Raw genomic sequence first — 22,177 nt, 5'->3', positions numbered from 1 at the left:
AAAAAATATAAATATACTGATGTAGGAAAACAGATATATATTGTAATTGTATTCTGTCATATAGATCTCTCCGCTTTCCATTCACCCCAGATGGCCGCCCACCCTGAGCCTGGTTCTGCCGGAGGTTTCTTCCGTTTAAGGGATTTGTTGGTTTTGCTCTACATATCTGTATGGACTTGACTTTATTATGTAAAGTGCCTTGACATGAGCATGTTGTTAACTGTTGCTATATAAAGGCTTTAGGCTACGGCACCAGGGCTGCAGGTGAAAAAGCCAATGTGAGAAAATGGACAGATGTTTGCTGCTCAGTTCAGTGTTTTCAGCAGCCACAACAGCTTGCTAGTGTTCTTAGTCAAAAACCTCCCTTTTGTTAATCTGTTCATAAATGTATGTGTTGATTAGCATTAGTATGTATTCTACAGTCAAACTCAGATGAATGTGATATACAGTCATATGCATATATTAACATTCAAAGCTATCTGAACATTTTTTGTCACTAAAAAGGTAACTATGTAGGTTTGTTTAGCATGTTAATGTAAATATGATAATATCGTATTCGGTGTAGAGGAATTAAGAAATTATTTCATCACCACAGGGCTGTCTCATATATGGAATTACAGTCAATTTTAAGTTATCATCAGTTAGTCGCATTAAAACGGAAAAGTATTTGAACACTCTGGCTTCAAAATAAAACAGGAAGACTATTTACATGAAATTCAAGTAAAATGTTTAGTCATTTGTACATTTTTTTATCTTTATTATATTGCAGGGCACGTTGGAAACGTTGTTCTTCGATGCTTCCTACATGGAAAAATACAGACGTAGTTTTAAATGGCCAAACCTAGTGCCTGAGTTCGTCGCCGAACATGTAGGCCAAAAGCGACTTTAATTTGAAAGGATCGCCGGAAACACAACCTTCCGTAACGCCTCCTCTTTGACAGTGATACATTGACCCAGTTTCAGCAGAGTGGATCCTCGGTTCGCTTTGAATGAACGGCGCGGGGAGCGCGTGGAGGGACGGCGTGGAGCGACAGTCTCTCGTGACCGGCACGCGCGCTCTCACACCTCCAGAAGCACAATGCGTGAAAGCCCGATTTTTTCCGCGCGATGAATCCCGCCAACGAAAGCAGAGCCGAGAGAAGCACAGAACACGTACTTTTCGCAGTGGGCACGTACAAACTTCTGGCTTTTACCATCGGAACCATTGGAGTGTTCGGCTTTTGTAATAACGTTGTCGTCATCATATTGTACTGTAAATTCAAGCGGCTCCGCACGCCCACCAATTTATTGCTGGTCAACATAAGTTTGAGTGATTTTCTGGTTTCTGCCATCGGGATAAACTTTACGTTTGCCTCGTGCGTCAAAGGCGGATGGATTTGGAGCCGCGCGACGTGTATCTGGGACGGATTCAGCAACAGCTTATTTGGTGAGAGAAATACAATTTAAATATCTGTTTACACTGGAGCTTGATTCTCATTTATAAACACGCACAGTTTTTTTTTTTGAATAAAAATTCTTATATTGTAATAAATGAATTAAACTGCTTAACTGAATTGTGTCATAAATCGTGTGCATAAATCGGAAAACTGTAAAATAAATAAATAAATAAATAAAAACCTACATATAGGCCTAAATGTAAAATAATATTTAAATGTTTCATACAGAAAATAAAGCTGGTTAGATTCACTTCAGGTAAACATACAGTTTGCTGACCCTCCAGTCCCCCCCCCCCTCCCCATTATGAGCTGCGGGAAAACTGAACGACCTTGAAGCTTTTTTAATTCTTCCTTTTTTTCCTTCAAACACTGCACTGTGTGTGTTTTTGTGTAAAGTAAACAATGTTGTGCAGCTAATAGCGTCACGCACATGGATGTGTTGGTCACTTCCACTGCGCCACCAGCTTCTGTCTTACTGAATTCGCACGATTTTATCAGCAGCATAACTGAGTTCAGCAGTAAAGAGTAGTTCAGGTCCAAACCCTGCAGGAGTTACGGGTCAGGGGCTTCGCTGTGTGATAATGAGCTCATTATAGAGCAAACCCCTCTAAACTAACTAAACACACACACCCTGTGCGGTTGCCCTCTTCTTCTGTTCCTCTGTCCTTTAACTGACATTGGCATCTTTGCAGATGATGACATGGACACATTTGCCCGCCTCACTCTGGCACCGCAGTTGACAACACTGGATATTGATCTTATTTGAATTGCAAATATGTCACAACGATGAGAAGTTCAAATTTAAAGCATTCAAAGTCGGTGTTTACATCCAAAAGTTCGGACAAACAACTAAACACTGAATTTGGTGATGATGATGATGATGATGATGATGATGATGATTTGTCCGACGCTCAGACAAGCAAGACAAACCAAGCAGATTATTGGGAATTTAATTAAAGTGATAACACTGTGATGTTAAAAATCATCACTCTGTGTGAGATGTTTATATTTGAAAAAAAACATTTAGTTGACATGATTTAATATGCCCATCACAAATTTGGAGAGTCAGGGTCTCAGCACCCACTGATACAATATACGGTACAAGATGTGGTTCCCTGCTGACAAAACTGAGGTGTCCAAAGTAAATCCAGCAGCTCTGTGTTTTCTGGTCCTATGTAATCAAAATTGCCAACATCTTCGCGCCTTATCGTGTGTTTTCTTCAGTGGAGGTTGGTGTCAATGTGAGACAAACACACACACACACACACACACACACAGACACAGACACAGACACAGAGGCTGATGTCCTTCCATCTGAAATCCTGGCCAGTTTCACAATGTATATAATATGTTTGTAAGTTGTGTCTCTATTTATTGGCACTGGTCCTGTGTTGTTCACGCGATTCAAGATATCAATGAATTGCAAACTGGATATTCAAGTGGATGTGGGGGTTTGTGAATGTGTGTGTTGTCAAATAAGGGAGGAAAAAAAGATGCAGAACCAATTTTAGATGCTGTACCGTATATCTGGAAAAAAGTAGATTGTAGATTGTATGATGCAGAACCAGGTTTTAGAGGTGTGTGAGTAAAGAGTCTCTTTGAGTTATGAGGATTTAGGGATTCACAATGAAATGCTTGTTGTTTAGCACCAGTATGTTCTGGTATCAGTTCATATAGAGTATGATGAAACTTGTTAAGTCTAACGAGACGTTGAGTATCCACTGACCCAGATCCTGCAGCAGATTCTGCATTACTCAGCCTGGCTGTCTTTCTCCCTCGTTGCCAGGCATCGTTTCCATCATGACTTTGGCAGCCCTGGCCTATGAGCGCTACATCCGTGTGGTCCATGCCCAGGTGGTGGACTTCCCCTGGGCGTGGCGGGCCATCGCCCACATCTGGCTGTACTCCCTGGCCTGGACAGGGGCTCCTCTGCTGGGCTGGAACCGCTACACTCTGGAGATCCACCAGCTAGGATGCTCTCTGGACTGGGCATCAAAGGATCCAAATGATGCCTCCTTCATTCTTTTGTTTCTCCTGGCCTGTTTTTTTGTGCCTGTGGGCATCATCATATACTGCTACGGGAACATCCTGTATTCAGTGCAGATGGTAAGACATGCAGATCTTCTTTTTGCTGCTCTGGGCACATTGAAGCAATTATGAATCAGTAAGAAAAATAAACATAACCTGCAGATGTAAAAGAGCTAATATTTACTTTTTTATTGTCTTAAACGTCTCTTGAAAATTAGTTTTAGCATCTGACAAAACAAACAAAAACAAAAAGAGAATTGAATTAATCTAGTTGCTTGTTTGGTCTTTACAGATTGAAAAGCAGTGTAATAAATGGCTCCAGGTGACTTCATCGAATGCCTTGTTTTTACTGAGCAACAATACACAACCATAAGACCTTCAGTTTACTTAGAAAAATCTTCAAACTCTCTTAAGGAGGTAAAATCCATCATATCTGAAGCATTATCAAAATGACCTAAATGATTAAGGAATTATTCCAATAGTTGCTGATCATATTTGTCCTCTAATTAACTAATTGCTTAATCAATTAGTCAATTTTTTATTTTGCTTATTTTTAAATTTAATGTATTTATTGATTTACCAGGGGCAGCACAATGTTGACGGCTTTGCATCCCCTGCCAGCTCCAGCCTTTCTGTGTGGAGCTTGCATGTTCCCCCCGTGCTTGCGTGGGTTTCGTCCTGTTACTCCGATTTCTTCCCATAGTCTAAAGACGTGCATTAGATTAACTGGTGACTCTACATTGCACATAGGTGACTGAAAAAAATGAGAACAGTTTTAAACTAAAAAAAATGAGAAATTATAACCTTGTAAAGGTGGAATTCAGGGCAGAACCACTGTATTGATTTCATGCAATTGCACAGTTCTTCATAATGTTACGCCTCTAACTGTCTGCACCACTGTCGGAGTTGTTCAATAAGTCTGCGTCACTGGAGGTTTCCACCAGTCCTCTACAGATTAGATTTAAAACATATGAGACAGATGTTGCGCAACTTTAATTCAAAGCCAGAATTCTTTTTACCACCTGCACATAAGGGAACATTTCACCTGCTTTCACCCCCCCGTCGTCTGCAAACAGTTTTCCAGCTATGAATGTGTGCAACTTGAGTGATGACAACACAGCACAGCAGCGAAAGCAGTAATTTCCATTTTAAATTTCACTTCAACTCCTACAGTATTTGTATTTTAACTATTACTGATATACTTCAGTTGATTCGGTATTTGTTTTTTTAATAGTTGATCAGTGAACACACATTTTACTTAATGTTACATACATTTTTTTACAATAAAAACACCTACTTGCCCTTCACTGGTCACGCGCTGGCATTCACTCCTCTTTCATTGTGAGCTCCCAATAATATTTTCTTTATATTCATTTGTGCCTGTGGGGCTCAGCCTGTACTGTGAAAAATCACTGAGCTCTATGTTCCTTTAGCCTATACAGGTCACTGAAGTCAGTTACAGGAGACAGCAAGCTAACAAAAGAAAGGTCTGTAAGGATGTGACAGCACTAGAGAAGTGTTTTTTTTTTTCCCTCTGTGACAAATACTCATCTTTATCCATTTGTCCCATTGAGCATATGGTCAGTGAGGCTTTTAAAGGAGGATTGCATTTAAGGAAATGAGACAAACACTCTACAATTCTAATCAAATGACCCACATGCCAGCTGCCCATCTTTCCTTTCTAAAGAATTCGCAACACTATAGGAAGTCAGAGCTGCGACGTCCTCGCAGCCCCAAGCTCGAGCACCACAAACTCCCTGAGCACCTCCAAAGTCTGGGAGGACTCATCACATGTCACAGCATTTTGGGAGATGCTATAAAAATCTTCAAAGAGATGTACTCTGAACTCTCTGCAGAGCATTTTTGGCTCCATAGAAAAGAAAAGCACTTGGCCTGCTTCCTGGCAACTAGGATGATGATGTTGTAGACATCTGAAAATCTTGAAAAAAGGAAATATAACAGCATCATAAGAAATGTAGAATATGAATTAAGGTGAATTTATGGGTAAAAATAGAAGCTCTCTGTGATTCAATGAGATGCTCAAGTCTATCTTCAGGGAGTTTAATACATATCCATATTTTGGATCATTTCATTTCTTTGGCTAAAGGGTAAAATCCCAGCTACAGTGTCAGTGTTTTTGTAAGAGGACCAAAGAGCAACACCGTGAGAGGGATGTGAGACACAAGTGACTTTTAGACAAAGTCTAGGGAGGGTAGACAGAATACAACGTATTACACGGACCTCAGACTAACTTATCTTGGGAAACGGGATAACGGAAAAGGGAGAACTAAACATCACTCCACCGAGGAGGACAGACTATCTAGGGGGTATTGACTAACGGAGACCATAAAGGGGACAAAAACCTGGAGATAACTAATTACAAGACTGGGTCAAATTAACAGGGGCAGCTGAATGGAAACTAGACTAGAGACTGTACATGAGCAGGAACCAAGCAAAGGGGGGAATTGGCATGACAAAAAAAACGGGCGACAAACAGCCAACAAAATAAACAGTGAGACAGAGCTAAAGTAAAGGGGGAAACAACCACCAAACCTCAGACCAAGAATCCACATGAACAGAGTTTTAGAGCCCAATAACCATAGATGCAAGTAACAGAGTCCACATGAACAAAACCAGGAGATGGGTAAACTTCAAGACAGGGTGTTGCATGAGTAACCACAACGAAACAAAGATGATGATCCAACCAGGAACAGGGGGAGAGCTGGGTTTAAAAACGGCAGCGGAACAGCTGAAAACAATTGAGAGCGGTGATGACGAGAGGTAAAGCTGTAGAAATAAACTGGGGACAGGAAGTGGAGAAAAAGGGGAACAAAATAAAAGTCCAGGGCAAGAAGTGAATGAGAGAGTCAGATCATAACAGTCACTTTCATAGTCTGGTGTTCGGGCATTACAACATTGCTTCTGTGAGCTGTTATCTTTGACCAGCATGATGGAAATAACGTTGTAAACTGAAACACTGAGTCCTACTGTCTCCGCATTTTGCTAAAGCTGCTTCCATTGTTGGAAGCTTTGCAAGTCTTCCTCTTACAAAGAACACATTTATTTCATTAGAAATAATTAAACCATTTCACTAAAAATGCTACTGTGGGTAGCAGCAGCATAGCAGAGTTAATTAGCGTGTGTTCACAAATGCATTCAAAGACATTAAAGTACATTGTTTCCAATGTAGGTGTTGAGACCCCTGAAGACGTCCGAAGATAAATCAATTGGTGAGATGATTATCAGAATAGTAGACAAGAGAAAACTTCTGAAGACATAGTCATTTGCAGCATATGAAGATGCTTTACAAATAATTACGGCTTATCTGTAACAGGTGACAGTCCGTCTCATTGTCTCATTGTCCTCACGATAGCATCTGACTCTCTACTGTTTCTTGTAGCTGCGCTCCATCCAGGACCTGCAGACAGTTCAGATCATCAAGATCTTGCGGTATGAGAAGAAAGTCACTGTTATGTTTCTCTTGATGATAACGTGCTTCCTGGTGTGCTGGACGCCGTATGCTGTTGTGTCTATGGTGGAGGCCTTCGGCAGGAAGACCATGGTTTCTCCCGCAGTGGCCATCATCCCTTCATTATTTGCCAAGTCAAGCACAGCCTACAACCCTCTCATTTACATCTTCATGAGCAGAAAGGTTTGTTTTGTTTCTGTTCGGTAGTTTGTTTTGGGGGGTTTACGGAAGGAGATGTTCATCTCTAGGTTAGATTTAGGATCTACATGTATGAAATCAGCAGACCTGCATAGTTAGCGGACGGAGGCATCCGTAAAAGAGTTCAGCCAATATTGCTGAGCCTGTTTGCTGGCATTAATTATTTGACTGGAGAGTTGTGATCGGTCATCTCCTTTGTGGTTGATCAATTATTTTCCCCTCCGGTCACAACTGAACTCGGAATTTAATAGGTGCAAATAGGGCAAATCGATGCAATTTCAATTAGGGGGATGGTTTGTCCTTGTCTTTGACTCATTTAGTTTGTGGTTTGACTAGACTAAAACAGCCATACTCGTAAAAATCTGTATTTTCATAAGCATTACACAAAAATGTGCAGATGGTGAGTTCCCACAAGTGCAATTTTATAATAATTCTGCAAACTTAGCTTGAATGAGAATCAAATCAGCATCATAGTACGTTTTCCTCCAAGAGTTTGATTATGTTTTGAAGCCAAATATGTACTGCACAGAATCTATTTATTACATGTGTAGGAGGGAACCTGTGACTTGCTGGCATCCTTAAATGACATCTTGAGTTTTGACAGACAAATTAGTCAGGAAAGGTTATAATGTCCCCTCTGTGTTAAATGCCATCCTCCTGTTCTGTTACCCTGCCCACTCATTCTCCCACAGTTCCGGCGCTGTTTGCTGCAGTTGCTCTGTTCGCGGCTCTCTTGGCTGCAGCGCAACCTCAAAGAGCACCCCCTGCCCCGGGTCGAGCGCCCCATCCGGCCGATCTTCGTGTCTAGCTCATGTGGCAGCAGGGAGCGGCCCAAAAAGAGGGTGACCTTCAGCGCTTCCTCAATCGTCTTCATCATCACCAGCGATGACATCCAACATTTGGACGTGACCTCCAAGGCTGGAAATCCTTCAGAGGTTAATGTCATTCAAGTGAGACCACTGTGATGCACAGGGACTGGACTTCACTATTCAGTTTGCCTTAGGGACATAACATGCAATTCCACGCCAAAACACTTCCACCTGACCTTCCTCTGTGTGTGTGTGTCTACACACACAGCTACAGATCTGTTTCAACTGATAAAAACTAGTAACTATCCAACTGTCAGCCCAAGATCTCAGCTAAACCTATTCCCTGATTCCCTGATAGTGATTGTCCAGCCAGCTGTGGGGATACAGTAAAAGTACATAATATGGTAGTTAGTGTAACATTACAACAACTAATACGTTTCTCTTAAAAATACATCCATATTTATCATATAGGCCACGCAGTATGCTGTATGTGACAACTGTAGGACTGTGGCAAGCATTGATAAGCCAGTGGTGAGTGATCTGATCATGTGAAAACAGATTTGGTTTTGTTGTTGTTGTTGTTTTCTTATTTAGTTGGTAACCAACTGCAAGTGTGTAAAATGAAAAATAAGCCTTAGCTCCATAGCCACAAACTGCCGATACTGTGTATGGATTCAATAAACGGAACCTTTTGAGCTGCATAACATGCTGAGGTTTTCTCATTTCAGTCTAAACCTTCAGCGTGACGAGAATAGTCAGGGTGAATTGACATTTGTTGGAATGTTATGTATGAGTGTAATTAGAGGAGATGAGCCTGGGACCTCAACATGCTCCAGTGAGACCAACCTTTATAACCTCCTGAGCTGTCAGCTATGAATAGTCTTGATTAATGGATCGTCATAGCTGATAATTCAGTGAGGATACAAGTTAGTGAGTGGTGTCTGAATAAATGTTCCTGCCCAAAGCTACTAAAACCACTTCGTTTTGCTGTTAGTTTTTTTTGCATGAATAAAAAGGGACACAACATGTTAGTCTGAGTGTTAGAGGCACTGGTGTGTTTTTACCGCTGGACGATGCCGAGCTTCTAGTCTTCAGGCTACTGTAAGTTAACGGTAAATATATGACAGTTGTCCACATGTCATCTAACTTGTGAGAAGGAAGTGAGGAAGCATATTTCCCGAAATGTCAAATTTCTCTAAGCTAAGATATTTTGCTGATACAGGATTAGTAGAAAGTAGGCCTTATTTAATAATTAATTCCTCAATTATTTTATAAAACTGATACTGATATTGAGCCAAAACCTATATCACAAATATGACAACCTCTGTGAGCTGAGGGATTATTCATTCACAATTCTTTGTGTAGCGTTAATATGTACTCACACAACACTAGACACTGAGACAGTGAGGATTTTATTTTAATATTAACAATTCTTCAAATTATAGCATAGAAATATTCAAATGAAATGAGTGAACACCCCAGTATCAGGCTCCTTGATATAGAATATTATGATTGGTTTATTATTTATCATTGCAGCTCATTACTTTGCCTGGCAGAGCCTTTTGGTGAATTAGAGGCTTCAGTCAAATCCGATTAGGATTCAGACCCCTCCAGTCTTTGCTCTTGTCTGTCACATCAGGGGTTCTGCCAGTGCAGAAGTGCTCAGAGGGTCCGCAGGGCCACAAGCCTGTTCCACACTTTCTCAGCAGGGATGATGACTCTGTTGACATTGGGCGGACCCTTAATGAGCAGGTAGGAACCTCCCACAACAGCTCCTACCGCGCTCAACAGCAGGCCATGGTTTATCACCTGAGAAAGGTACAAGCTGATTAGCATAGCTCCACTTCGTTTTTGCCAGTTTTATGCACTCACACCATCACTTAGGCCTGTAAGCGGTTTGCTGTGCTTCAGTCTTTTAGAAGCATCACAGAGCTTAACACAATTCAACCTACGAAAACAAATAGACAAAATGCAACTTTAACTCAAGAATATAGTCGCAGCATTAAAAAAAGCGGCTGCCGACAGAGAAAACACAACAAAGCACAAGAACATGCTATGAGCAAAAACAACACAACCAAATAAAGAAGTACTTACATATCATCGCACCTTAGTGTGTCTCCTGTCCTTTTGCTTGTCTTGAATGTTTTTAAGTTTTTGTTAAGTGCCTTATGTTTTGTGCCTTAAGTTAGACTGTGGACCTATAGGCAACAACATACAGCCCCTGTATGTCTGTGCATCTTTGGGAATGACAATAAAACTTAATAGCAGCTCTCATTTAAAAGCACATTTAAAATAGTTAAATGTGCTGCCAAAGTGGTAAAATAGTTTGTTTTCTCTAGTTGTATGTGCTTTGTTAAGGTGGAAGTGTGTTGAGCTCTTTGGGCTACAATAGAAAACACCGGATTATGTTTGACATTGACATTGTCATTTTTGGAAACACTTTATCATAAAAAGGTTTTAGTTCAACAAAGAATCACCAGCAGTCAGCAGGAGGTGTTGACCATCTTGTCTTCTCTACCCTACAGCTTTATACAATTTACATGGGAGCACGTGGAATTTTCCACTCACACCCTGAAGGTACATATAGTGTGTAAACCACTGGCACAGGTCATATCAGGGAAAAACAGACGAAGTTTGTCGCAGAACAAAACAAATGTTCCAAAAAGGGGAAGTATTTACCCAGTGACAGTCACATCCACCTTTCATGCTCACTTCTGATAATGCTGCGACTTCAACAGAGTTTCAATTACAGTATGAAAATGTTCAAAGGTATAAATTATCATGTAAAGGTAAATTGCATCCAGAAAAACATATGAAATTAAAGTCTCCAGTCTAGAGGAGAAAGGATCTTACTTTACTTTGCCAATGCCAGCGCTCTACAGCTTCATGGTATCTGGTCCTGGTGAAAGTGACCTGGAGACAGTGAAGGGCGACTCATTAGATGGTGTATATTGTGTAGTAGATCCAGCAACGTTGCAGTAATCGTTGGGTTTGTTTGGATACTTGCCATCGTGTAAAGTGGAATTATTGTCTTTGGCATGAGGAAGTGGAGGAAGTTATCAACGTGTTTCCTGAAAAGGAACCATTTGGAGTTCACGTGCGCTCGCATCTACAAAACAACACAAAACGATTTTTTCAGACTGTTCAAACTGTCACTGAATAAGTCCACATCAGAAATGAACACATATATTCTCTACTCGTTTGGACATAGCGTCAAGGCACCGCTGCCGATTTCAAGTTCTGTAAAAATAATGACTGAGAGCTGAGAGCAAGCTCTGGCTTTTAGACTGCATGGATTTACAGGGGAGTTAGGGGAGTTGTCCAGCTGTCAGATATGATGACAGAAAGAGAATAAAATATCAGAATGTAAGATGGCTTCATTGTGACTGTGAAAGGCCTTTTCATGTACATACAAGCAGTAAATCTAGTGGAGTCTGTCTAGTGGAGTCTGTCTGTCTAGTGGAATCAGTCTGATTACTAGTGTTAAATAAGTTAGAAGGTTGCTAAAGACTGAAAAACTGTCTTAGGTGTCATTGTGTTTGTTTGACAACTGAAGTTTCTTATTACGGTAAATTATTATCTGTGTGACGTGGACTCCACGATTCTCAGATATTTGCACCGTTGGGAAATAAATACTAATTAAGCAGCATGTGTGGTTATTGTCACATTCATACTAATTAACGGTGTGTTAAGGGAAAAACATTGACCATTAGCCAGTGGCCAGCTGTCACAGGGCGAGAAGCAGCCTCCACCCTGGACAGATCGCCAGTCTACCTCGAATACTTTCCATTTGCAGGCTGAATTGTGCAAATTATTCTGAAATTTGACATATGCTCTGTACCTCCCTTTCAAATATTAAATTCATGCAAATACAAAATGTTTCACAATCCACATATCCGCCTTGTGAACACATTGATTTTGCTGGAAGCAGATTTGACTCACACTTTGAACACAGTTGAACATTTTTGGACTTGTGTCCCTAGATGATGTTCATTCTGTGACTGATCGGTGCATCAATGGTAGCTGGCCTCCGTCAAACAATCCTTGTTTTCTTGCAATTTGATTTGGTATAAACCGAATACTGCAAGATGTCTCGTAATATAGGCCACGTCATACATATGTGACAATTCCTTTGAAGTAAACATATTAACCAATTTCTAAACGTCACAAAGTTGCATACAGATATGTGAGGATAACTATATATTACTTCGATGTAGTTGTACATGGCAAGGTCTGCAATTGCGTGGTCGTCTGGAACTCGCACTCTGCTATACTCAGGAAGTACAGCACCTGCACACATGCACAATAGAAATCAGCCGAGAATTTCTGATGAACCGTCACGTAATTCTGTCCTCTTCAACCTTGGTTCGTCGAGTACTTACTGAAATCCTCGTTGAACTGCTGCATCATTTCATCGAAGACAATGCAGTCCTCAAAGCCCTGTAAAGCATAACTGAATGAGGGATTCTCTATTTGATATCTCCTCCGCTCTATCTTGTGCTCCATTCAGCATTACTCACAGCATTCATCCCCTGCCCATAGAACGGCACTACTGCATGGGCTGCATCACCCATAAGGACACATTTGTCATCAATGTGATACGGGGAGCACTTGACAGACACCATGGCCTGTGCGGGCAACTGGAAATAATCCCTCTTGAGCGCATCACTGTGAAGCATAAACGAAATAAAACAAAAACTCATTCACTATTTTTTTTTTTTAAGAACATACTTGGATTTTTGCTTGCTACAGAAATATCTATCATACATGAATAAGCTGAAATAACTGCTCATTGTGCCCTTGAGACGACAACAGGCATTCGGCCGTGCTGTATATTCCTGAGGGTTTCAAATGAAGTCAGAGACAAAGTGAGTGAATGGAAAGACTGGAGCATGTCTGTAGCTCATGCAACATGCAGTTTCCCTTCAAAGCCACGTGACTGTAGATCTTCAATTTCACACTTCTCAGATCACAGCTTTACGTGTAGCTGAACTCCACAAGATGATGGGAAATAAAAGTGTTTTTTTTTTTTAGGGTGGCTTGGCAGGATGGATGAAGAGACAAAGGGGAAAACCGATGACAAAGAGGTGAGAAAGAGAGAAGGGGGGGGGGAGAAGAGAAAGGCACTTACACCCCTATTAGTGGTATGGCATCAGGAAAGTATTTCTGGAAAAAACGGATGACTTCATCACCCGTGGTGATCTTCTCAAACTCGTCAAAAGGCATGAAGAGAGTACACGTGAATGTCTTGTCCTATGTAGGAAAACAATCACAGGGAGCAGCGCTGTCAGCTCTCACATGTCTTGCCAAGTACTTTCACGTCATCCTCAATACATCAGGACTAGTTAGCAGTGTTTAGAACTTTGACACGCTGCTCGTTTTGTGCAGCTGTTGTCATGTGGGTCGTTTGTGGTCATTTTCAGAAAGACCAATAAGTAATAAGCGTTGCTCCTGGTGGGTCAAAGCACCTTGAAGCTGATGGGAATGTCGTGAGTTTGCAGAATGTGCTGTTCATGAACCAGTGTACTGGACGAACCAAATGATGTCCTGATTAGTTAAGTTGTGACATTTATCCCTGGGACCATGAGTGTCTGTGTTAAAAGTGTCTGTTAGTCATTGAGATATAGAAGGATGTAGGTATAAGTGGGTAGAAAGGTGTTAGTGTGTACTTCATATGAGTGTCTGTGAAAATATGATAAGCACTCAGCTGCCAGTTTATTAGGTACATATAGTTAAAGCTAATACTGTCCAAAACATTCCTGTTAGAAATCCTCTCGACATGAAGATGCTGATGTTCTTGTTAGAACTGTTTTACAGATTATAGTTTATGACTATTTTTGGAAGATTTTGTGGTGCTGTTCAACTATGTTGCATCATACAGACAGATCTTTGTATCGTTTTACTGCACATCAGTGAGACTTGGCTAAATGAGAAAGAAGCCTTTTTTTTATACTGCAGCACAGTTCAAAGGCAGCACAAACTACAGCCACGTGTTATATCTTAATACAGAGCTGCATTACTTCTCTTTATAGCTCTTTATAGAATCTTCTATTGTTACAAACGTAAAAGTGAAACTCCACCCATGTCATTATCTGCCCATCACAGCTGGGGCCATCTATCCTCCCTGAGGACCTGTGTTACCATGGTATCCACCGCAGCGAGGATGTTTCTTTCTCCTTCGCAGCTTTAATGTGTTCCTGCATGGGAACTGTCAACAGTCGGTGACAATGCAAATGTGCCCCAATTATGGGCTGCGTTAACCTGGTCACCTTGTTGTGCTGAGTCATGCGGTAAAATCGTTGTGGGATTAAGAAGGACAGGAGAGACAGGGACATGTCAGACGGAAGTTAAAAATGAGCACACGGGTGATGTGTGAAAAGAAGGTTAAGCGGGGACGTTTTACAGCCGAGGATTTCTGATGACTAAGCCTGTAAATTATTAAGTATCTGTAAATCGGACCAATAAACATTTTGTATTGCTCACTTTACGGCTGACGCTTCAAAAAAAAAACAGTGCAGCTACAAAACAGACAAAAAAGAAAACGCACACTTACCAAGTTGGGCAGGGCAATCATCATGAATGTGTTTCGTGGCCATATGTGCAGAAAATTAGGCTTCATTGCAAACTGAAGATGGTAATGAAAATCCAACACACAGACACAGTAATTACAGCGATGCTTGAAAGTTGCGTGTCAGGTATTAACAGCATGTCAACAATTTCACTGCGAGGGGGAAACTGTACAGCAGACTGACCTCTCCACTGATGGGCGGCATGGTGAGCTCCTTGTATCCGTGGGGGATGTAGGTCTGACTATAGTTGAAGCGGCTGCGACGAAGGAATTGCTTGCGGGTGGCGGAAAAAGCTCCATCACAGCCTACAATCAGGTCTGCTTTGATCTGCACCTGAGAGCCATCCGGCCTGAGAAACATTTCATGGACATGACAAACAGTAGGCAAAGGTTACACAGGCCTTCACTCAGGCGTGGAAAGTGTTTCGTTTATGTTCATATTTAGTCTTATTGCTACATACACAGACAATTTTGCATTCAGCTGCACGAGCTTTTTGGTTTTTTTTGTCATGTATTACTTCAAAAAGAATTTTTATTCTTAATGCAGCCCCCCTTTCCAAAAGCCAAACACAAATACTTTATACACCTACATTTAACTTAATTACAAGTGTTATAACACCATTGACCTGGTATATCATGCCAACAACATACCAACATACCAACTGAAGGGTCATAGTTTATCATTTATAATGATTGACACTTCAATGATTGACGCCTTCACTTCGTATTGAACTTGCTTATTTTGGTTCTAGTTTGGGTAAATGGTAAATGGTCTGCACTTTTCTACCTATCGGCACTCAAAGTGCTTTACACTGCTTCTCATTCACCCATTCACACTCACAATCACACACACACTCACTGCTATGCAGCTACTCAAGGACACTTCGACATGTGAACAGAGGAGCTGGGGATTGAACCAACAACTGTGAGATTGGTGGACAACCGCCACAGCCGCCCCCCAGGGTAGTACATGTAAATGAATCCCATTAAACTTCGGTCTGACTTCCCTAAATTAAAAAATCTCTCTACTTCTAGCTGGAAAAACAACTCCAGATGACATCACTTGGAGGAACCTTCAGTTCAGATTATGTTATTATGTTATCGTGGTCAACCTGCTTTTCCACAGCTCCCCCAAAATGACATAATCTGAACTCCTGATGATAAAAAACTCTTCCAGGTGACGTCATTTGAGAATTGCCACTGTTCACAGTCCGGACACATAAATGCCCCAAGCAGACATGAAGCTTCATATGGGGAACTCAGTGTTAAGAGGGTTATATCTGAATATTGGTTTAGCACCCTTAACCCTCAAGTTGCAGAATGTAAATCCTTTACTTGACCCCAGACAGCTGAATGCTGTAAGCACAGTTAGATTCTTGTCACATCTTGTGCATCACTATGCAAACATCTGGTGGCACAGGAACAAGAACAGGATATAATATATAACAGTTATAAAATATACAACTATCCAAACTCAACTCAATATTGTGAAATATATCATCTGTCACTTTGAAATTAGCACGTTAGCCTGCATCCTGGGTATAAATTCCACATGTGGGCAAAATTGACATATTATTAAATTAAGACTGTTGCACAATTACAGGCCACTTTGTAAGAATAGAGGAGGTCTACGGGATTTTGAGCCGATGGCCATCTATAGGAGAAAAGGGGCTGATGCAGGGGTCTCTGTGAACATTTCATTATACACAGTAGACAGAGACAGCAAATAGGAGCTGTCACGGGTCAACTACAGGCGTGGGGACGGGATGTGCACACCAGAACCGACCCGATTAAATTAAAGTGTTTGCTCTCTGTGGCGGTGACGGCACAGTGACTCATTCTAATCTACGTTTTGGACCATCAGGCTTTAAATAAACTGCATAAATAAATAAAGGTGACAATATACAGTTCAAATGGATTTTTTCAGACTTTAGATATGGCTGAATTAAATTTTTAAAAAGAAATCTAATAAAACAGAGGTTGTGTTTCCGCAGGCTGTGTGGGTAAATATATTCACACAAATAAAAAGACCTGAAGGTGTTTCAGTGCTAACTGGGTTGTAACTATACTTCCCTGTGAACGTCCGTCCTCTCTTTCAGCCACCTGCCTCACACACTCATCTGTTTCCACTTTGCTCACTCACTCAGCGAGGCCCTTCTTAGTTTTTGCTCCATTTCCACCAGGTTTCCTGTTCAATGTTGTCCTGTTTACCTGTTTATTGTTTATCGATTTATCGACCTGTTTTTGGCCCTTTTTGATTTCCCGCCTCCTCAGTCCTGCATCATAGCCTAGTTCACTAGACTCTGTCTCAGTCTGTTTCCCTTTGGGTTTCACCTCTGTCGCCTGTGCAAAGGTTTTTGTTTTTGGTATTAAAATTTACACAAAAGCAAAATCATATTTGCTTGTGTGTCTGGGTCATGCTCCTCTGTGTCTGCTGCTGGAAGTTATCATATTTTTCTAACATTTAATTTAAGAACGGTTTATTAAAAAAGCAAGACGTTTCTCACCATCCCAGAGCTCAAGCAGTTAAGTACAAGGCCAAATGTGTTTATATGTAGAAATGTAGAAGGAACGTGCTCAGTAAAGTTAAAGTACAGATTCCAAAGAGAAGAGGATCCTGTTCCTGGTTTACTTTCTATATATTACACATTCCCTCCAGGAATCTGCAGTGTTGTGCTGGCAACAATTCATTCAACCGATCCCCCTGTGATTTCCACAAACTTGCAGTTTAAATCATTATAAAACACTGCAATATTTAGCGCAATTTGTTTTTCACAAAAGGTTTCACAAATTCATGCAGTTTAGGTTGCGACAACCACAAAAAGGACGCGGCGTGCGGGAGGAAAAATCTGGAGAGAATGAATGTGTCTATATGTGTGTGTGTGCTGAGAGTACATGGGGTGCATGTATCTGATAGGTAACTATTTACCTGACAAAGGTCATTAGTCCTGTTTCAGCATTCCAGTCTTGCAATTTGTGGTCGAAGTTCAACTTTGTGTTTGAATATGTGTCTGCTTCTGTGGGAGCAAAATATTACATAAAGAGCTTATATCACATGCATGACATAACACCAGCAGTTGACCATGACAGGTAATTAGGTCATACAATGAGTTCACATCACAATAGTGAGATAAAGCACACACTGATCCACCACAAAATAAAAAACCAGCATGTGCCTACACAGCCCCGTATGCAGCAGGCTGTGATGCTATGTGTGTTCTGACAGCTGTCAGTCAGGGCCCCCATGAAATGTATCAGCAATTCGTGCTACTGCAGCTCTTTCTGTCGGATCCGAGCAGCTCAGCTTGTCACCTCTCCCCAACTTGCACTAGTGTAGCTGGTTTGCCAGTTGTCCTTTTGGTAGGTACTGACCACTGCTCACAGGTTTGTAAATGTTCCACACTTTGGCGCTAATCCTCACACATAACCATTTTCCCTGCTTCCAACACATAAACTTCAAGAACTGTTGTCATAACACAAGCTGTTTGTCCCTGACAAGGGACAAACAGGTTCACTTTCTGTCAGTGGTTTAATTGTTGTGGCTGATCAGTGACTGAATAACTTTTGCAGATGTAATAAAATGCACTAAGGACAAAGACTGTCAGCAGTTTAATCAATCCGCCGCTGAAGGTGAATGACCTCACGCTGATAAGCCTGAATCTCATTAAGAACAAACATGGACACAGCGGTCAGTATATCTGATTTTGTGAAAACTGATGTTTAGGCTCTCACACTTCCCAAATCTCTTCATCTCAGTGCTGGCTCCAAGTGTCTGCATCAGCTGTGATAAGAACGACGACTTCACAATCAGCATCTCTTTCAACGCACCCAAGCAACCTAAGCAATGTAATTTAAGACAGACCTCATGCTGTCACACAATATCTCTGAGCGAACACAGTGACACATTAAATATCAGGCAAAATCCTGCTAGCACAAAGACAAAGGGATCATCCTGATGTTCTCGTGCAGTCGAAAGACTCGGATACGGCTCAGCTCAATAAGGAAACAGGTTAATTTAGGACAACTGGTGGGAAGACAATATCTCCACTTTGTGGTGTTCATAATTTGAAAATATATTGATGATAAAGACTTGATACTTAATTAAGACTTTTATAGAATTGAAGAATTGACATCAATCTCACTCACTCATTAAAGAGAAAGATCATACTCATAATTCTGGACTCATCTTCGCTTATGATATATTTTACACTATGTTGTAGTATTTACTATATTCCCATAACGGTTACTTAAGGGTATAGTGGTAAAGGTCAGCAAATGTTGATATAGTTATTGCAGTACCACATTAATACATCTGTGCCATCATTTAACTATTGCTTGTTTTAGTTCATTAATGTTGTGCACTGTAGATGAATGGTATTAAACTTCCTCTAGTTTTTCAGTCTAAATTGAGTCACCTGGAGGAGCAGGTCATTTTTGTTTCTCCGTCTGTACTGCAAGTGTTTAACTCAGGATAATAAACAGAACAAATTAAAACAATATAGAAATTTTCTCTCAGATATCAACTTACATTTTTTTAAGAGATTTTTCGGGGCTTTATGGTTTTAGAAGTTCAATTGAGTTTAAAGTCGGCCAAACTGCAACCTATGTAGCATGACACGTTCAGACGCCATCATCTGGAGCCATTTTTCAGCTAGAAGCTCAGAGATATGGAAAAGGCACAAGGAGATGCATACATACACTCCCCAAACTGGAACCTCGAGAAGCAAGTGACGATCAGCGAAGTCGCCTTTTAATTTAATGGAGCTACTTTGGCAGAATTGCAGTTACTTACCTGATAGCAGCTCTTTGTTCAAATTGGCTCGATCTACAGACAGGATGTACTGAAAGGAGAACAATCTCTATTACACTGATATCATGTAGCTACTACAACTTCCTGAACAGAACTGTAACACTTCATTTAGAATCTCTCATCCCTCTTCATTCATGCTTTTACTGTCTTCTTTGTGTATTTTCGTTTCGTCTACCCACGTCAGATTAGGAATCCCTGCCAAACTGGCAGCCGTATAATTAAAACATTAATTTCCACACAACAAACGAGGACACATTTTCTAACAGAATACAAACCTCCTTTTATTTTTGTTGTAATTTCTCTCGATGTGACAGAATTTCAGTGAGAGTGCAGACTTTCATCACTTTTGATGAATCCTGGAAATCGAATTAATGTGTGTGTGTGTGTGTGTGTGTGTTGTAGCTTTGCTGTGTTTCTGCAAGTGCGCTTGTAGAAACACAGAACCAAAACCAGAAATAATATATATATATATATATATATATATATATATATATATATATATATTTTTTTTTTTTTTGCAAGCTGAAACAGGTTACATGAGAAAACTGTTACAGTCTGTTTACTTACTGAAACTTATAAGACATTTGTAAAATATTATTTTCAGCTACACAAAGCGTTACAGGTGACAGTGGAAATGTTATTGATATACCGAGCATCTAGAAGATATCATTTATAAGCAGAACAAGTTTAAATGACAATATATGTAGTTCAGAACATTCAGTGCTGAATTATTCATATCAGTGTAATTAAGTTAAATACTGTTTGTCTTTTACTGGTCACTTGTACAGTTTCTGATTGTATGTTGCAAATTGCCTGCTAGAGAACGATTAGCACATCTTCCATGTCAGACACATTTTACCTAGTTGACAAAAAAGATGTCTTATAATTGGCGAGAGGGTAACATGATATTTTGTCATATCCTGGCTTTCATTGCATCATTACATGTTAAATATATAAACTCATATAACGCCAGCTGTAGGCTTACCTGGCCTTTTTTGCCATAAGGGATTGGGGACTGCTTCCCACTCAGTGAGTGGATCATTCTTGCATGCATGGGGATTCCCTTGGAGACAATCTATGGAAAAAACAGTTTCTGCACATCAAAACTGACATTTATTTCCAATTAGGTTCATTGACCTTGTATAACTTTATGTCTGGCATTTTTTTAAAGACGTTTTGAAACATAACTTGCCTTTCTTAAGCAAATCAGTGCTGTGGTTATCACACTGTAAGTGGAAAGAGACTTTGGGATGCAATGGACGGACAGGTGGTTGTCTATGTTTGTCGATCAAAGTATATGTGGAAACCTTGTAAAGTCGGCCTTATGTTGTGTGTGACAAACGGGTGGGAGTCAGGGTTCTCAGGCTTGCATTTCATGCTCAGTGCCACAGATGTGGACCAACAGAACAGAGTGCTGACCTCAGATGGCAAAATGAAACATCTGGAGTTGACTGCAAGCAAAGATCCCCTGAGGAAACCATCTAACCAGCTCAGATGGTTTCCCCGGGGCATCACTATATATTTAACATTTCACTATGAGAAATCCAATTTTCGATCATAGGGGTTAACACCAGTCCTATTCTAGTGAACATCTTTAATCAGCCTACCTTGTTCTCCATTCCAACATGCTTCAGTGCTTGCCGGCCTCTGTGAGACAAGGCCAGGTTGATGCTTCTTCCCCTCACAATTTTGGCTTTTCGGATATCTGATAGAAAACCCACACTGTTTTTTTCTGACGTTTTATGTGATTCATTAAGAAAAAACAACATGGTTTGTGTTCAGTCATTTCGATGTGTAGATGCTCCCCAAAGAAAACAATTATGTGATCATTTACTTTAAAAAAAATAAGAAGACTTCAAAAAGACGCTTTGGGTACTACCTTCCCTCCATTCAAAGACTTCTACATCAAACCCCCTTTTGGCAAAGAAGCAGGCATTCAGTGCCCCAACCTAAGGGATATAGCGAAAACAGGACAAATACTTCAAAAATAAAGTCAAAATTGCTCTGTACTGTTACACAAGCACCATTACCTCCTATTATATAGCAATTACATAATACACACCATAATCATCAGGATAAATCAAAATGAAAATGTCAGTTTACTACTGCTAAATTGTTAATTTAACACTCAGTTAACTTAACAATTGTGATTTTGCTGGGTGGGTTGTTTTCTTTCCTAAAAAACTCGTTTGCAATCTTATTTCCTTTACTCTACAATTTGAAATGCCATTACGCATCGTTTACCACACTTTACAAAAATAAGTCTCCCCATCCCCTCTCAAAAACGAAATGAGAATAAAAGTGCAATGAATATGTAATTCGCTTTCGTTTCCTTCTTACCAAACCACCGCCCACCACTGCTACAACTTTTTTCTTGCTCGATCTGCATTGTGTTTCCTCCATTGTACCCAGGATTCTCTGATGGTCTGACTCCCGCTGTCCAGCTTTTACGCACATAAATAGTGGGTAGATATTCACAGGAGGAGGGGTGGAGTGAATCCAATGAAGGCCACTCTCGAAATCAGTTCCCCTTTTTTTTTTTTAAAGTAAACAAATGAAATTAAAAACAGGACTTTCCAGTTAGCGTCTGACAAGCCGCTCTGGAGTCAAACCTGTTCGGCTGAATAAATTGGCTGATTTTTTTTTTTTTTTTTTTTTTTTTTTTTTTTGTGCTTAAGAAAATCACTGCCCACCTGTCGGATAAGCCCTCACAGTGTGAGGGATTTGACTACTGCTCCTCACTGTGTTTACAGCGACAGGTCATCTATGCATTTGTAATGTACATGTAAGGAAAAGTGTCGCCATCTAGTGTTGACAGCCATTAGAGCGTCTACGCAACCCGCAACACGTGAACCCCAA

General features: G+C 40.5%; 2 protein-coding genes across 3 annotated transcripts; one reads left to right on the top strand and one right to left on the bottom strand.

Annotated features, from left to right (window-relative positions):
* The first annotated feature begins 938 nt into the window (after positions 1 to 938).
* opn3 (opsin 3) lies at positions 939 to 8,641 on the top strand. Its single transcript, XM_067474533.1, has 4 exons — positions 939 to 1,426; positions 3,223 to 3,542; positions 6,865 to 7,116; positions 7,824 to 8,641. The coding sequence occupies exons 1-4, from the start codon at positions 1,108 to 1,110 to the stop codon at positions 8,094 to 8,096; spliced, it is 1,164 nt and encodes a 387-aa protein (XP_067330634.1). The 5' UTR covers positions 939 to 1,107; the 3' UTR covers positions 8,097 to 8,641.
* A 694-nt stretch (positions 8,642 to 9,335) lies between these two features.
* Positions 9,336 to 21,935, bottom strand: LOC137098345 (kynurenine 3-monooxygenase). 2 transcript variants are annotated; one of them, XM_067474509.1, is made up of 15 exons: positions 21,659 to 21,931; positions 21,198 to 21,267; positions 20,926 to 21,023; positions 20,304 to 20,393; positions 19,301 to 19,349; positions 17,438 to 17,525; positions 14,693 to 14,858; positions 14,494 to 14,565; positions 13,072 to 13,193; positions 12,461 to 12,608; positions 12,323 to 12,380; positions 12,148 to 12,230; positions 10,948 to 11,049; positions 10,794 to 10,853; positions 9,336 to 9,749 (listed from the first exon to the last, which is right to left on the bottom strand). In XM_067474509.1, the coding sequence occupies exons 1-15, from the start codon at positions 21,773 to 21,775 to the stop codon at positions 9,603 to 9,605; spliced, it is 1,470 nt and encodes a 489-aa protein (XP_067330610.1). In that variant the 5' UTR covers positions 21,776 to 21,931; the 3' UTR covers positions 9,336 to 9,602. The 2 variants fall into 2 exon arrangements, with proteins under 2 accessions (XP_067330610.1, XP_067330621.1); XM_067474520.1 differs by lacking the exon at positions 14,494 to 14,565 and having other exon boundaries at positions 21,659 to 21,935.
* Between the last annotated feature and the right edge of the window lie 242 nt (positions 21,936 to 22,177).

Source organism: Channa argus, chromosome 1 (genome assembly GCF_033026475.1).
Source record: "Channa argus isolate prfri chromosome 1, Channa argus male v1.0, whole genome shotgun sequence".
NCBI classification, from domain to species: domain Eukaryota; kingdom Metazoa; phylum Chordata; class Actinopteri; order Anabantiformes; family Channidae; genus Channa; species Channa argus.
This window is presented reverse-complemented; position numbering and strand designations above follow the sequence as displayed.

Excerpts from the sequence above, each read along its gene's own strand:
- opn3 (XM_067474533.1), top strand. The coding sequence starts at position 1,108 with ATGAATCCCGCCAACGAAAGCAGAGCCGAGAGAAGCACAGAACACGTA. Across the intron at positions 3,543-6,864 it reads TCCTGTATTCAGTGCAGATG|CTGCGCTCCATCCAGGACCT; the intron begins GTAAGACATGCA and ends TGTTTCTTGTAG. Across the intron at positions 7,117-7,823 it reads ACATCTTCATGAGCAGAAAG|TTCCGGCGCTGTTTGCTGCA; the intron begins GTTTGTTTTGTT and ends ATTCTCCCACAG.
- LOC137098345 (XM_067474509.1), bottom strand. The coding sequence starts at position 21,775 with ATGTGCGTAAAAGCTGGACAGCGGGAGTCAGACCATCAGAGAATCCTG. Across the intron at positions 14,859-17,437 it reads GGACTAATGACCTTTGTCAG|GCCGGATGGCTCTCAGGTGC; the intron begins GTAAATAGTTAC and ends AATGTTTCTCAG. Across the intron at positions 12,381-12,460 it reads ATGGGCAGGGGATGAATGCT|GGCTTTGAGGACTGCATTGT; the intron begins GTGAGTAATGCT and ends TATGCTTTACAG.